The sequence below is a fragment of the Haemorhous mexicanus genome, chromosome 6, assembly GCF_027477595.1.
Source record: "Haemorhous mexicanus isolate bHaeMex1 chromosome 6, bHaeMex1.pri, whole genome shotgun sequence".
NCBI classification, from domain to species: Eukaryota; Metazoa; Chordata; class Aves; order Passeriformes; family Fringillidae; genus Haemorhous; species Haemorhous mexicanus.
Window position 1 is genome coordinate 1,563,145 of NC_082346.1, and position 16,360 is coordinate 1,579,504.

At 43.1% G+C, this 16,360-nt stretch overlaps 1 protein-coding gene across 4 annotated transcripts in view; it reads left to right on the top strand.

The window, feature by feature from the left end:
- Nucleotides 1–750: 750 nt before the first annotated feature.
- Nucleotides 751–16,360, top strand: part of GALNT18 (polypeptide N-acetylgalactosaminyltransferase 18) — a 246,427-nt gene continuing 230,817 nt past the window's right edge. For 2 of the 4 annotated variants that reach the window (XM_059848290.1, XM_059848288.1), the window contains exons 1-2: nucleotides 751–1,000; nucleotides 1,144–1,409. In XM_059848290.1, coding sequence (XP_059704273.1) covers nucleotides 1,175–1,409 — 235 coding nt within the window. In that variant the 5' untranslated portion in view covers nucleotides 751–1,000; nucleotides 1,144–1,174. The remainder of the gene's footprint in view (nucleotides 1,001–1,143; nucleotides 1,410–16,360) is intronic. The other 2 variants (XM_059848289.1, XM_059848287.1) reach the window with 2 other exon arrangements.

Here is a 16,360-nt window from a genome sequence, read left to right on the forward strand (position 1 = left end):
ATCCGTGAGATTTCATATTGAGAGGAATCTGCCTTTTTAATGTGTTTTCAGAAATTAATGTAAAATGTGAGGTGAAGAGAGAAAAGCAGCAGGGTATGCTGAACTAAATTGTGAGTCGCTGATCCTGCCCCTGATACTGAAGCTAATTCTGGATGTTCTCGGATAGAGTGTATCCCTGCGGAGGTGGGGGAGGCGATGAACGGACGGATACAGGGCTCGCCGGTGCGGATGCGAGCAACCATTCGGTATTCCCAGCCCAACCTCGGCGGGGAGCGGGCACGCCGAGAGGCTCAAAGCCAAACACATCGCAGTGGTGGGTGGTCGCTGGGAGCCCAGAGCTCCGCCGAGCCCAAGGCACATCTCCGGTTGCACCCCTCAGGCAAATGGACGCCTCTGGCTGCGAGCGGCGGCACCGCTGCTCTCGCAGCGAACGGCACCGGCGGCTGCCGCCTCTGCTTTGCCAGGCTGGGGATCCTTCGCAGCCAGCCCCGGGCACGGCACGGAGGGAGGCAGGGAGGGAGAGAGACAGGCAGGGAGGGAGGGAAGCAGGGAGGCAGGGAGGGAGGGAAGCAGGCAGGGAAGGAGGCAGGGAGGCGGCTGGCCGGCCCCAGCGCCGCTCGGTGCGGAGCGAGGAGCAGGTGGGTCCCGCCGCATCCCCGCCCCGCGCCCCCGCGCAGCGCCGCTGCCATTGGAGCCGGCCGCTGTCATTCCCGGGCCAGCCCCGCTCCCCGGCAGGCTCTCCCGGCTCCGGGGCTCCGCCGCGGCCGGTGGCGATGGGAAGCGGCGGCGCAGGGAACAAAGTTTGCCACGCTCGGGCGCTGGGCTGCCCGCGGCCGTGATGCCCGGGGCGGGGGGCGGCGCCTGAGGGCGGCGGGCGGCCGGCACGCCTCGCTGTCTGCTGTCGGCTCTGCCATCGCAAACTTTCGCCGATTTTCATGTACTCCAAGCCGGGATTCTAATTCTCAGCCCTCCCCGCCCCCACCTCTCCTTCTCCTTCTAGGTAGGCGACAAGAATTTTTTATTCTGTGGATTAGAGAACTTTTTGCATGGAAATGTCCTGACTTCGGAGTGGTCTCCGTTTCGGGGAAAGGGGGAAAAGGATTTCTATTCATCGCAGCTTTATTTTTGTTTTCTGGATCACAGGATTTCTGGAGCTATATGGAGGGATCTCAGGATGGTGTGCACCAGGAAAACCAAAACTTTAGTGTCCACTTGCGTGATTTTGAGTGGAATGACTAACATCGTCTGCCTGCTGTACGTGGGCTGGGTCACCAACTACATTGCCAGTGTTTATGTGAAAGTGCAGGAGCCGATCTCGGAAAAAAAGTTAGAGGAAGACAAAGGGGACACTTTAAGGATTATAGAAAGGCTGGACCATTTGGAAAATGTCATCAAGCAGCACATCCAAGGTACCACCTCAGCCCCGCTTGCTCGCCCTCCTCTCCCCTCTCCGCCCGCCGTGTGAGCTCCATCCCCTCCCGCCGTGTGTGTGCTATGTGCGCGTCTGTCGTGTCTGTCGTGTCTGTCGCGATCGGCGGAGCCATGGCCAGCCCGGAGGAGCCGGGGCTGCGCGGAGCGTGCGGGATGGCCCGAGGAGCCCTCCCGGAGCCCGGCCGGGCAGCGGCGGAGCCGGGGGGGCCCCACGGGAGCCGCCCCCGCCCGCGGGGCTCGGCCTAGGGCTGGAGCCAAGCTCAGCTCCTGCCTTGCCTTCCCCGAGCAGGGCTCCGCGGGGGGGCTCGGAGCCAAGACCCGCTTCCCATCTTGCTCTTTATTTATTTTTTTTTAAATTTTTAATTTCTATTTGTTATTTTTCAGAATGGTTTGTTGCCAGTGGAATTCTTGTTCTCCTCCCCCTTTAAGCCCGACTCTGCTAATCCGTGCTGAGTCTCTGCGTTCCTTGGGTTGATGAAGGTTTTCCCTTAGTGCTGCTGTAGTGCCGGGAGCCTCTTGGGAGTGTAACTGGGGCGATCTCTCTTTATGTAATGCCTTTTAATTTGATTGCCTTTTAATGGGTGCCCTGGGAGAAGGGTTGAAGTGGGGAGGCACTGGGAGAGAATATGATGATTTCCTGTGAGTTTGGGATTTTACATGCTTTATGCTTTACTGGGGGATCTTCAGCGTCTTCCTTTATACTTTCCTCATTTACATGGCATCATACCATCACTCTCTCAGCCTGCCAAGTGAATTGGATGGTGATGAGGCTTGGGGCTGGGTGAGAACCTGTACAAAATCTAGAGAAACCATCTTCCTCTACTTCTGCATAACCTCCACCAAATACTCAAACCCCAGTTCTAGTCTCTCCTAAACCTGAAGAAGAAGAGTAGACCATGTGATGAAGGATACCTATCACCAGTGCAAAAAACCTTGCTCACTTCCAAGCAGCTTTGGGTAGCCCCATGAGTGCTGGGCTTCCCTGCTTGTCAATACACATAACTTTGTAGTGCTGTTAAAGCCCAGCTTGGACTTGTGTCAATATCTTTCTAAATATGGCATATCATCATTCATTTCATATATGCACTCATTTCTCAGATAGTCCTGTCATGCTCAAAGGAGTAAAACGCTGCTTTTTATAATTTTTCCCCCTTTCTTTTCTGGAGAATGGGTTATAGCAGCTTCTTCAAGTTTTAAGTTCTGTCATACAGTCCTTAAGTTTTTCTTGATTCCTGAAATGGGTTTTTAAAGGCAAATGTATTCTTGTCTGTGTGCCAGTGGAGAGCACTGTGGAAGCACATATGAAGGCAGGGATTTTCCAAAAGGCTCTGGCTAAGAGCGAGATACACAAAGTTAATTGACTTCCCTTATGAGGCTGAAGCAAAACTGCTTCAGGTTTGTTGGTGTGAAACTTAAATAGCCTTGTTTATTTTCGAGGAAACTAACTGTTTTCAAGGAAATTAACCATATTGGTGCCTTTGGTCACTAGGTTTTAGAGTAGAAGGAAGGAAAATTAACCATATTGGTGCCTTTGGTCACTAGTTTTTAGAGTAGAAGAGAAAAGGTTCATTTAAATCAGGGGAGAGTATAGCGTGGATTAGAGCATAAGCTTTTTTTTTGTGACTATCCATAAGCCAAACCAGATGGTTTTTTTCCTCAAATAATGCTTCTATTAAAATTGAAGAGGGTCTTTCAAAATTAACTAAGTGAACAGTTTGGTGATAAGTACTAAAATATTTGGGCATTAAAATAAAAGCTTTACAAGCTTCTCATGCCTTTTTGAAACAACTTAGTCTTTAAGATAAATAAATGAATAAAATAAAAATCACAGATCCTTAGCTCAAAGTGGATTTTCTGTACTTTTATTTGCCAAATAATTATAACTGGGGTTCCCACAGGAATTCCTGTGGCAGATACTGCAGAATAGGGTCTTACTTTTCATCAGATTTTGTTTAGAACTGTGAGATACTGTGAATTCTGGGTCATGGTGCAAAACTCACTGAAGTTATTGAAAGAAATATCCCAAGCTTGACTGGGTTTGATTTGAACTTGAAGGCCAGCTTTAAGAAATTATATGTTTGAGAGTTGCTGCCAGAAATTGAGTAAACCAGCTGCAGTAATGGTTCTAGACATGGTTATAAGGGTTATGTGTAGTATGCTATTAAACTTTTCCTTGGGCCACCTCTTTTTTGTGTTGGACAGAGGTCTCAATAGCTCAGATGTTCTGCAATGCTGAACAGGCATGAAGTTAGCACAGGTAATAGAATTACATTCCATAGGATATCCTGCAAATGCCAGAGAGCTTTAGCTGCTGCATTTTACACACGGGGTTACACTAATATTTCATTTTAATTTGCTTTCTGATTGTTTGATTAGATGCCATCTGGGAATTCATTTAGCATATAAATTGCAATCTTGTAATATTTCATCAAGTGTCGTAGAAATGAGAAGAAATAAGATATGCCTTCCTATAAAACCCTTTTTAAAGTATGTATTTTAAAAAGACATTTTCATGGCAAGAAAAGTATCAGACTGAAGAGAGATTTCCAGATCAGAGAGGTTCAGAGGGAATCCAAGCTGGTGTGCCTGGTGTTTGGAAAGAACGGTGTGGACAGGGAAATCCCAGGGCACAGAAAGAAGCTGGTGGAGCTAAAGCTCAGTGCTGAAACTTGAGCTGCCTGAAAGCTGGGAATCCTGAGTTCCTGGCTTGTGGCCAGACACAGCTCACAAGATGGTTTTGGTCAAGTGACTTTACCTTTTTGCAGTGATGGCGCCCTGCAGGATTTTCTGGGGCAGTGTGTTGTGGGAGTGTGGTGTTAACCACATCTGAATGCTCCCCAACCAGTGCCAAGGAGATTCTCTTCCCCCCCAGCCCAGCTCTTCAGTAGGAGGCATATGCTCCATGCTAGCAGGCAGCCCACTGAGAGAAACTTTCAGTTCCCACCTCCTTTGGGGGTTGCAGGATGGTGTCTTTGTCGAGATTAATTGTGTGTGTTTGTGTTTATGTGTATGAAAGAAAGTGAGTAAAGGGCCAGATGGGTAGCTTGATGCCAAATGCAGCCCTTTTCATGCCTGACAGAGGTCTGTGGCACATGGACTGTGTAGCAGCACTGAGCTCTGTTCCCAGAAATTATGCTTCAGAGGGCTGAGGTTAACAAGTGTTAAATGGGGTGGAAAGACTGTGTTCTGTTGAGTTCACAAACACCAAAGGGGCTCAAGAAACCCCAGACACTCTCAGGTTATTAAAATCAATACGAGAGTGCTTCAGACAGATCACAACATATCCTTCATCTTAATAATGCATCATGCATTGGCTCTGACACCAAAAACTGCCCCTCAATCATATGTGCAGTTGGAAGATCAGGGGAGTGGGCAGGCTGCTCTTAATCTGATGCTTAGTTTGCATCAGTGACAAGGTGAACAATGCCAGCCAAAAGGGAGAAAAGTGTTGTTTTCTACAGCCTCACTTTAGGCCATCATAGTTCATAGTTTAATTTTCTTGAAAAGCTAAGCTGTGATTAAACCCATATCACTCAAAACACCACTGCACATCATCCTGTCTGTCTTATTACTCAATGTCATTTTAGTATTTTTCAGCCTTCCTAGTTTTAATCAGATGATGGTTTTGTTGTGGAATTATCTTAAAAGACTATAGACTGTGAAGTCTATGACATGAACTTGCTTCCTTGCCCTCACCAATTCTTCCTCCCAGCTCCTTGGACCTAAATAGATTTACTAAACAGGTTAAGACAGAGGCTAGGTCTGAATTGGAGTTGTAACACACAGTTCATTTCTGGAGTAGCTGAAGTTTTAGTTACGGATGATGGAGGGTTACTAAGACATCTGTGTCCTAGTAGGACTTTGGCCCTCCATCCTTGCAAGCTGCTGCATCTTCTCTTATCAGTGGAATATCAGGCACTGTGTGGACTTGGGAAAATTTGTGAGAGAAGAGCTGCTTACATTATCTTTCATTCTGCTGCTCAGAATGATTTGCTGTGTGGATTTACTTGAGGTAGTATTAGCTATCCCACAGCTGGATATCTGATCACTGTCTGTGGTCAGCTGGACGAGGGAGAGGTCTCCAGTGTGGGATTCACTCAGTCTCTGTGTCAGGTGTTAGGGTGAAATGGTTTGCTCTAAGAAACTGCATATTTTGAGCTTGAGAACTAGGTCAGCCTCAAAAATTCTTAATTTTAGCCTAGGAAAGAAATGAGTAAGTAAATGTTGTGTTTCTTATCTACCCTTTATTTCTTGATCTCAAACACAAAGAAGGATGTCTTCTGTCTTTTGCAGCCTGGCTGCCAGCTCTAGCTGGGTTCCATAAAGTTCCATAAAGTCAGCTCACCAGGATTCAAATGGCCATTCCACCCTGTCTCTTACTCCTGAGGTACTTCCCTTTTGGGAATAATTAATGGCTAAATCCCCTCAGCTTATTTCCCTCAAGCTCAAAAGCAATTAGGCATGTTTATCACTCGTTGCAGCATATTTATTCTACTGAGAAACAAATGAGCAGCAGGCAGCAGCCCTGGGAACACTCAGCTCTAGCTCCACTGCAGAGGGCTCTGCATTCCCTGTCTCTGTACAGGCACAGGGATCTGCTGTCCCAATGCAGTTAATTGCAATGGAAGCAACCACTTGCATAGGTAAGAGAGACAGGATTAATCCCATTATTTTCCCTCTTTAGACTGTGACTTCTCAAGTCATTCTAGATGGCTGCATGTCAGAGCAGATTAATTGGGATTTAACTTTCGTGTTCTACCATGCTTAGGGATGAGCACACTAAAGAAACCTTAATAGAGTTATTTCAGCTGGAAAACTTAATTTGCTGTAAATTTTCAAGCAACACTGGAGGTGTAGGTATTTCAAGGACAATCTACTGAAGACTTAATGTTGTTGATTCTGTTGACTACACCTTGATATGGTGCATTATTTCTATTATTAAAATTAACTTTTTTGTGCTTTGAATATCTTCAGCTCCTTTCTAATTATGTTCTTGGCAGTTCTTCCACTGAGGATTTATGTCACTGGGGTCAGGGTGCAGTGGGCAGACCTGAGGAGTGCAGGTAACTGGATGTCATTGCTGGATATGGAATGATTCTGTTTTCTTCAGAATGAGGTTTCTTTTTTTAAATTTATTTTCCATTTTCCTGGTTGTCACCTAGATTGCTCTGTTTCTTCAGGTTTATACAATGGGAATGGCATGGCAGATTTGAGATTGTTTCTTTTGACAGAAACAAGGAAAGTTTTATTTGGCCACAGAGTGAGAGTGAATGATAGCTTTGTAGTTGGGAAGGGAATTGACCTGGATTCCTTTTCCTTCAATCCTGACAGTTTCTGTAGTTCACATGAGAGCAGTCTTCAACAGAAGGTTAAAAAATTAGTCAGGAGCAGAGCTGTGACTTCCACGCCCTGCACAAATTCCCTCATTGCTAAGCTAGAAAAGTTTGCATTTTTCTCTGAAAAAGATCATTTTTGTTGACATTTGTTATTTCTGCAAAATGGCACAGCCTTTGTGGAAGGAGGGGAGGCTTTAGTGCAGTGTTTGAGCAGAGGATGTATGGGCTCTGCAGGGATGGAGAGAGCTGTTCTGCTCCAGGTTCTGCACTCAGTGCTTCATTTGTGCCACTCTGGTGTCACTTCGGGCTGGCACAAGCAGCCTGCAGCTGTGCAGGGGTTCCAGCTGAGGTCTTTCCTGCCAGCCTGTTATGCCAACTTCAGTACTTATGAGGGGTTTTTATCTGTATGACCAGAACAGAGGTAAATACATCTGAAAAGAAGCATAAAGCAAGACCTAGACCCAGCTGCTGGGAATTGTGTGTAACGTGTGAGATCAGCTTGGTGCTGGACTCTCACTCTCTCTGGCATCACAGAAGGCAGTTTGTGCCTGTCTCCACCCAACATTGCTCTCTTGCCTGAGACAAGACACAGAAGCAGCTTACTTTAATTCTGCCTTCAACAGAAAGGTCTTGCCATCAATGTTACCCTGTGGAAGTGTGCATCAGTGTGGGGAGTGGTGGCATAAGCTGATGTCATCTATTTGAATGTTAGACATGATGTATAGAGAACATCTCTGGTGATTCAAAAAAGCAAATATTGGGCTCAAATCTTGAGACAGCAGTGGCAGTTTGAAGGTGGCTTAGCTGCCTCCTGAGGGTGATGGAGGGTCCTTGTTTGTCTTTGGAACAGCCCAGGAACTTGATTCTCAGCACCTAATCCATTGTGGAATGTGGAAAGGGACACAAGGGGACATGAATCCTGTAGCTGGTTAATGGCTGTCCTCATTACATGCAGCCATAAGATTATGTTGTCAGCCACACTTGGCCTGGAGATTGGAGACTGGGCTCTGTGGTCTCTTGGGATTGTCCCTGAGTCCAGAGCAGTGAGGGGATTTACTGGTCTACAATTAACAAAATTAATGAAGTTTCATTTTTGACTAATGCAAAAGTGACAACTAACTTCATATTGTGAAAACTAACTTCATTCCTCTGAGGCAAGTCCCTTTCCATTCATCTGCTATATTATTTTCCATTGAACTATCTCCAGAGGTATCTTTCTGTGCTGCCCTTGGCCTTGCAGTGCCAGCTGTAGCCTCTTTAGAAACTCCTGGGCTCCTTCCTTTTAGGAACTTGATAAACAGCTCACTAACAAGCTGCTGGATGAGTGTGGACAGATATTCTGCATAGACACTGAAATTCTCAGGGACATGAAGCTTAATGCTTTGACTTCATGGTGCTGTTGTATATACCTACATCTACTCTGTGGTTGTGCAGTGCCAGTGTATTCTCTCTGAAACAACATTTTGTTTCTGTTTTCTACACAGTTTTTCTCTGCTCAGCTGGTGTTTTGTACTTAAGGTTCTGTTTTTAACATGATATCCTCAGTTTTCTGAGGGAAAGGTGGAGATGTTTAGGAGCTGAAACCCTGATGGTTATTGCAGTTCTCCAGCGTCTCCTTTGCTTGGCTTTGAAATCTAACAAATGAGAATATTCTGATTTCTCTTTTAGAATATGAAGGTGGAAGGTCCAAGCTGCTCCCTTGAAGTTCTCTGTCTTTAAAATGCCAATGTGTCTCTCGAGTCTGTGAGGGATTCTTGCTATATTCCCTACTTCAGCTGTGTCTTGAAGACATGAGATTTCAAAAATGTATTATTTCTATGACAACAACGCTGTGGCAGCTGGCAGGAATCCCAGCTGTCCTGTGATCAGTGCCATGTGAATGTGTAGTGGAAGCCCTGACTCAGAGCCCTCATCCCTATGGAGAAGGTCTGCAGGAGCAGGGCACAGGAGGGGGATAGAGAGAAGTGCTGTGGCCCCACTTCTACAGACTGCTGGTGGCAGCTGTGACTGCTGGAGCTGCTCAGAAGAATCAGACACAAGGTCTCTTTTCCCCCCAGAAGATGCTGAGCTGTGCTGCAGTAGCCACATCTGCCAGAGACACAAATTTGAGGCTGACATGAGCCCTGAAGGATGAGCTTAGACAGCTCTCCCAACATGCAGGTTTTAATCAGCCCAAACCTAAATATCACACAACTGCCCAATCTCTGCTTGTATGCTGAAAATTCAGGGACCTTGTGTTAGTAACGTCAGCAGGGGTGTGGAAATCCTGTTGCAGTTCTGGTTTTGGCATTTCCTATCTCCTAAATCAAGCCCCATATTTTAAATGTGAATGTTTGAATTTTCCTTTTATTAGAGCTGTCACAGGTGATCTCTGAGAAAATAGGATTTCTATAAGCAGCTTTCTGAAGAGTGTAGGAAAAAGATAATATTTCTGTGGGTTTTTTCCTTCATAGATAAATGATCATTCCAGCCTTCATTTTAGGGTGATAATACAGATTTTTAGACTGTGTTACTTGCTCATATGTAATCTGAATCTAGCTAAAGATCTCTTTCATGAATCATCCAGCTAATGCAGAGAATTACCTGTCCCTGCTTTCGTGGTGGATTCAAATTGCTTTGAAGCTTTTCTTCTTGCATCAAGTCATGACTTGCCAGAGGCTCTGCAGGAAGATTTGGCATGCTGGAGGTAAAAGTAAAACTTGTCAGATAAACTTTTCAAGCACTGCAGACTCAGTGAGTCTGTACTCATCCATTAGAGGATTATCATTGCATTGAAATTATGGCTGGAGAAAACATCTGGGATTTCTCTGTGCACAGAATAAAAAGGGTTTGCAGAACTGAGCACAGAACCATTTTTAAAATAACTTTGTTCTGTGTGTTTGTCTTTCTCTGAGGTATTTGTAATTTTACCAGCTGTATGTGGAATGATCATATCCTGCCAGCCTTTCCCTCTTCTACTTGTGCTAACAGGAATATTTTAAGTTGCTCAAGTGAAGGGTGTGGGAGCAGTATGCTGTAATTTCTGTGGAATTTCTGATTAGAAGATGTGTTCACATTTAACAGTTTGGAGGACAAGGAGGGTCAAGGGGGAGAAAAGTACAGCAAAAGCTGCAGGCTGCACAAGGGTACCTGAATGTTTTACCTTTCTTAGTTGATATGAAATTGCAGTTCTTGAGCAGAAACTCTGGATTCTCCACTGGTTTTATTGAAACTGGTGAAACTAGTGCTAGTGAGTTTCCATGGAGTGGAAAGAAGTGATGCACCATTTTTGGTTCTCTTCTGAAAGCCTTTTGCTTTCCTGCCCTTCTCAAAACCAATTTCACATCTAGTAGATTGCTAAAAATATTTTCTTGTTAATTAACCCCAAATCTTCAAAAACTGAAAACTTAAATCTATTTGCTTTAGATTATATGGATCCTATAAAAGATGTGTAGCACCTTTAATGAAGTAAGGAATTAATTTTTTTTTTGCATACAGCCAGACTAGCCTAAGCAAAATACTGGGCCTGGAACCAAAATTGTGATGCTATTGGTCTTAAATATTATAATTGTGTGTTGTTGTTTTGGTCCTGCTTTTTCAGAGTTAGAACATGATGTCAGCCATAAAGATTATGACATCATTAAACTCAGATGTAACAGGATGAGGTATTTCAGCTCATGTTTTCACCTGGTTGTAAAGCTGTACAAGTTTGAAATGAATGTAAAACTGTTAGACATAAACCAAACAAACCAGCAACAGAAAAACCCAAGTTCCAAAGGGATGTGTAAACTTGTACACAATGCCAAGATCACTGGTGAATTTAGGCACTGAAAGCAGCAAGACCAGGAAAAGCTGTAATAAAATGACAACAGAAGACTTATGTTTGGATACATATCATTCCCACTTGCTCCCATTGTAACAGGAATGCTTTTGGCATAGAAATATTTAAACCTCATTGGTTCATTCTTGTACTTCCTATAAGTGCAATTCTATCAACACACATGAGTTTCCAGCCCAGCTTATGTCTTTCTTACATAAGAAGACATAAAATTTGTTTAAAGCACCTTCACAGTGCTGATTCTATTACTCTTGTTTAAGTACTGAGATAAAATTTTGCATGCAAATGAAGATGGAAATATTAAATATCTAAAATATTTTCCATATGGTATCTCTCTCTGAAAAAATGGTTGAGTTGAGGGTCCATATGTCTTGTCTGGAAGGTGGGAAGGGGCTTCACCATTGCCTGACAGGGCCTTACATGAAAGAGTTTGTGAATGGCAGTGCAGGCACAAAGTGTGAAAAATGCCAATCACTTGTTTTTAAAATTTTAAGAAGTTTAATAGTAATAAAATGGTTATAAAAATAGCAATATAATTAGAGTAATAAAAATTTAGACAATTTGGATTAGGACAATACGAGACAATAAGCACAAAGAGTTACAGACAGTCCAGGTGCCTTTTTCTGGGCAAAATAAGCCTGAAAAAGGCCCCATGTTAACAGAGGATTAACCCTTAAAAGCAACAGCCTGGTGCACATTCATACACCTCATTCATGATGCATCAATTCCATTCACACACAGGATTCTGTCTGGGCAGTGTCAGCTTCTAACTCTGAATCCTGGCAGAATCTTCATGGCTTAGCGAGGTGGGAAGAAGTTTGTTTATTCTGATAATGGAGCAATGAATTCTCTTTCTCTGAAAGATTCAGGTGTCCTGTGGCAGCTGTCTCACTGTGAGTCCTCTCTTTAAAAAAGTATCTTACATAGCACAGTTTCTATTTTAACCTTATGTTATAACCTAAAACTATATTTACCACACTACTGAAGAGAATTAATACAGCATCACTTTCTAACATAACACATCTAATATTCATTTTAATATTTGTGAAAAGCCAATCATAAAATACCCATTTTTCACCAAAGCAAGAGCTTGGTTAGAGCACATGGGAGTGTGTTTGCAAAATCTCTCTGTGGCAGCAGCAGGAGCAGGCAGTGCAGCCTGGCAGTGCAGAGGATGGAAGTATTGCCTGAAGAGTGTTGGAATCAGGTTTCCAGACAGTTCTCAGTGCTCTCTGCAGCAGCTGAGGGATAGCTGGTGGCTGGGCTGATCCCTGCCCATTTTGTCTCTTTTCCTGGATGACTGCAGATGCAGGTGGAATACTGGGCCCCAGAGGGAATGGGGAACCACAGCAGGGATTTCATGTTCAAAGAAGTAAGCAGAGGTAAAGCTTTGCATGTGGGCACTGCCAGCTCTTGAGGGTAGGTTTTTAATTGCTCAGCCCTGGATGCATTTTTTCTTAATTAGGCTGCTCTTGGAGAATTTATAAATTTATGACAGGGTAAAATTCCTTGTTAGGAAGAAACCTGGAGATTTGAAAGCATGTAAAAAAATTGTGTTTTAATGTGGGAAGCATTCCTCAGCTCCTTGCAGTAACAACTTGTCAATATATTTTTGTCTGCTTGACAATATGTAGGAAATGCCTTTGATTTTGTAAAATTGCTTGTAATTTCTCAGCATTTCTTTTGATTCTATTGATTAAAGCTTTTCTGCCTGCCTAGAGACATTAAATAGCAAACCATCTGCTAAAAGTGAACTGGCAACATTCCTGAAAATTAACATTTAAAAAAAAGTTCAGTCTAAATATATTTCAAAGACTGTTTCTATTTGTGTTCTGAGATGAAGAGGAAAACAAAAGCTGCTGTTGTAGTCTGGCAAAAGGTTGTAATACCTGGTGAAATACCAGTATTGGCTTCACACTGTGGGGAGAGAGATGTTGTCAGGCAAAAAAGCAGAGAGGTACGAGGAGATGTGGTGCAAAGGAGGGTGGTCATGGAGAGTGATGTTCTTTTGGATGATGCTGAGTTCTTCTCCCCAGTGATTTTCTGATTCCTGTGTTTTACCAAGACCCTTGTGTGAGCAGCTGTTGGGCTGTGAGTGGCTGCCCTGAAGTTCAGAGCAGAATGCTTGCAGGAACAAGAACTCCCAGAGTGTTTGAAGTGTTGGGTCAGCCACAGGGAATGTTTCTTGGTAGGTGAAGACAAAATCCTTGTGCATTTAACCTGGCTTTTGCCAGGTAAGAATGCCATGTAACTTCCTTTAAAAAATTGTTTATCTGTTTAGAGAAAGAAGGAACAGAGAGAAGGAATTATTCAGTGTGCTCTTTGTGCTGGCACAGATTCAGTGGAAGGTGATTCTGGATATTTGCTTCTCCAGCAATTGGATGATTATTTCTAACTGTCCAGTTAAGATCAATTTTAAGTAGTAAAGCCATCTCTGAAGGCACTGTGTATTTACACCCTATCTGTTACTAAAAAAAAAGATACAAGGATTTTATTTGAGAGTGAGAACAAGGAAGTTGTAGAAATGACTGTTCTGTCATAAGATTTTTTTTCCTTACCTTTAAAAACTTAAGATATTGATAGATATTATTTTTAGACTGCATTCTTCCCACAGAAAGAATGTAACAGAGAGCCCCTGGAGTGAGTTCTTAGTGTGATTGCACTCAAAGCTGTGCCATTCACATTCTCTGAAAAATCCCTTGGCCCAGGATTTTTCTCCTGGGAAGCTGAGCAGCACTGAGAAAAAGGAAAACAAATTCTTATCTCATTTGCTTCTCCTGTGCTGTGCTCATGTGGAATGTGTTTGGAGATGGTTTACCCACAGGTGATTGTTCCATTGCATTCTGCTGGGAGTTGTTTTCACTCTTTGGCCAAGCAGGGCCAAGATGAGACACTGGAAAGAGTCAGGAGTTTTCATTATTGTCTTTTTAGCCTTCTGTCTGTATCCTGTCTGTATTCTTTAGTATAGTTTAGTATAGCATTCTTTAATATAATATAGCATCATAAAATAATAAATTAGCCTTCTGAGCACATGGAGTCAGATCCATCATTCCTCTCTTCATGGGGGCTCCCTGCAAATTCAATACCAAGTCCTTGCTCTAGAATCTGCTGTCTGTTGGACTCCCATGGATTGCTGTCGTGGCCATGCTGCAGTAGCTGCTAGATCTGAGGCCCTGTGGGGCTGGGGAGGGAGCAGAATGATCTGTCAGAGCAGGATGAAAAGCAGGGACTCGCTCTCTCTGTCCCCTCTGCTGCCCCAGAACTGTGCCCTGCATTTCCCCTGGCCTCGCTGGGCTCGTGTTCCTTCCCCTTGCCTCACCTCTGTGGAGTTGCTTTTTTCCTTATCACCCTGTAAGCCCTGGGTCTGAAGCATAGAGCTGGGCAAGGGAAAGTAGAATCAAAAAGATAATGTAATTATTGTAGGAGTGGCATAAATCCTGTGCCAAATTCCAGGCAGGGGCAAATATGCTCCAGTGTGTTCTTTGCTGCCTGTCTGTTTTTAAGTGCTGAGCTGGCAGCCAGGCTGTTCTGTGTGTCACTGAGTGCCATGGCACTGTCTGGCTGTTCTTACTGAGAACACCATGCAGAGAATGGGAGGGGTGAAGCCACAATGGCAGCTTGTGACAGTGAGAGGGATGACAGGAAAAAACTGACAGAACAACAGCGTAGGATGTAGCAGTTTAGTTTGCTACACTCAGCTAAGAAAAAAGCGTAATTTTACTTTAAAAAATATTTTAATGTATCTGTTTTGCTCTCTGTTCAATGTTTATGCTACACATTTATTAAGAGTGACTTTGAATTTGCTTTTCTGCTATTTGATGAGAACAGATGTTATTTTCTCCCAACTTCTTGACACCTGTAGCTGTCAAAATTCCCCATGCTCATTTGATTATCATCCAACAAGAAAGATTTATTCAAGTAATTTACCTAGAAGGGCCAATTGAAAACAAGATACCCTTTTCACTGCTATTAAAATAAACTGAGGAAGTCCTGTTTATTTCATTCATTGGAATGGTTGGCTCTGTCTTTCAGATTAAAAAAAAAAATGTAATTTTATGAAGTCACCTAGGACAGCAGGGATAACACTGGGAGTAGAAAGCCCAGCCTGAAGGAATTTGCACATTTACATTTCCCACCTTTCAGTTCCAGTATTTTAAAGGGAAGTCTTGCACCCCCCCTTGAGTGGACAAACATAATTCTCCTACAGGTAAGTTTTGTTATTGATGCTTGAGACCTGAGCACAGTGTTTTAGCCACACTGAGCAGGATGTGTTTTCAAGGCATCTCATGTCTAGCAGTGTTTTTGTTTTAGCTTGCCTTTGCAGCTCCAAACCCCAAATGTGAACTAAAATGGATTGACTAGAGATAGGATGGAGGTTGCAGTCAAGCAATTAGAATTTGGTTGAAAATTTAAATAGTTTAAATCTCTGCAGCAATGCCATGTGAATGCAGAATGTGCTTGAGGCCCAGTGCAGAGCATGATTGTTTTCCCCTTTCCTTTTTTTCCCTGTTAGCTAAATTAGTTAATATCTTGTGTTTTCTAGGAGTTGTTTCCTGCCCCTCCCATCATTATTTAAAACTTGTACACCTGTGCTTTAATAAGTTAGGAGTTTTCAGTTGGTGGACTTTGGGAAGTTGTAGATAAAAGTAATTAGGAAAAGATAAGTTTGGCCATGGGATGTGTGTTACAAATGTGCAGGGGCTCCCATGCTGCCTACCTCTTTGAATGAAAGATTTTTGAAAACTGAGTGACTGCTAAAAAGGTCTTTGCTAAACTCTCTAAGCAGCCAAATTTCAGTGAGTACTTACAGTGCAAAATAGCATAAGGGGGAATGAAAATTCATTTTTCTCTAGCAACTTGATCCACTTTACTAAAAAGCCACAGAAGGTAAGGTTAGTCTCCTTCTGTTCTTGTTATAACTTGTTTTCCAGAAATGTGGAAGCAGCCAGTTGGCCAGCATGCTTCCTTTCTGCTTTCTCAAGAATGCCATTCCTTGGCTGCCTCAGCCTGGATCCCCATATAGAATTGTAAGAAGGGCTCCAGGGTCTGAATGCAAGTTATTTCCAGTTGTTCAGTGTGGGCAACTTCTTGAATGACTTTGTTTGTTGATATATACATTTTAAATTGGCTCTTGATCGCCGTGATGTGTTTTAGGCACTGCCTCTTACCTGGCACAAAAAGTGCAGTCAAATCATTAGTGTGAGTAAAAACTTTAAAATTAGAAATGATGACAAAACACACAGCTGTCAGAGGAGCAGAATTTCAGGAAAATGTTTTTTAAAAACTTGTAAGTCCCATTTCTATAGGTCTCTTAGATAGGTTTTGAAATTTTCTTTCTGTAAGTTACTTTGAAGCCTCCAGTGCTTAATCTCCTTTAGTGTGTATTACCTTTCCAAGAAAAAAAATTAAATTGCTTGAGGCATACCTCAGAATTTTCCCACAGGGAGCTGGAGGTAAAACACCAGCCAATAGAAATTCTGAGGGATTTACCCAATACATTTTAGTTATTATGTAATTGCTTAAAATTATTATCGGTAATGTTGGCATTAAAAGGAGGAATCAGATACCTGCTGGGTTATCTCATAAGCTTTCTGTTTTTTATTTCTGAATATGAATTATTAAGAAAGCAATCTGTCTACCTTTCTTGTAGCTTTGGAACCTAGCCGTCAAATAATCAGAGGTTAAAAATCTTGGAAATAATTATATCCATATCAGTCTCCTTCAGCTAATAGAGGGAGACACTGCAGGTACTCTCCTGTGCCAGTTGAAAAGCTGC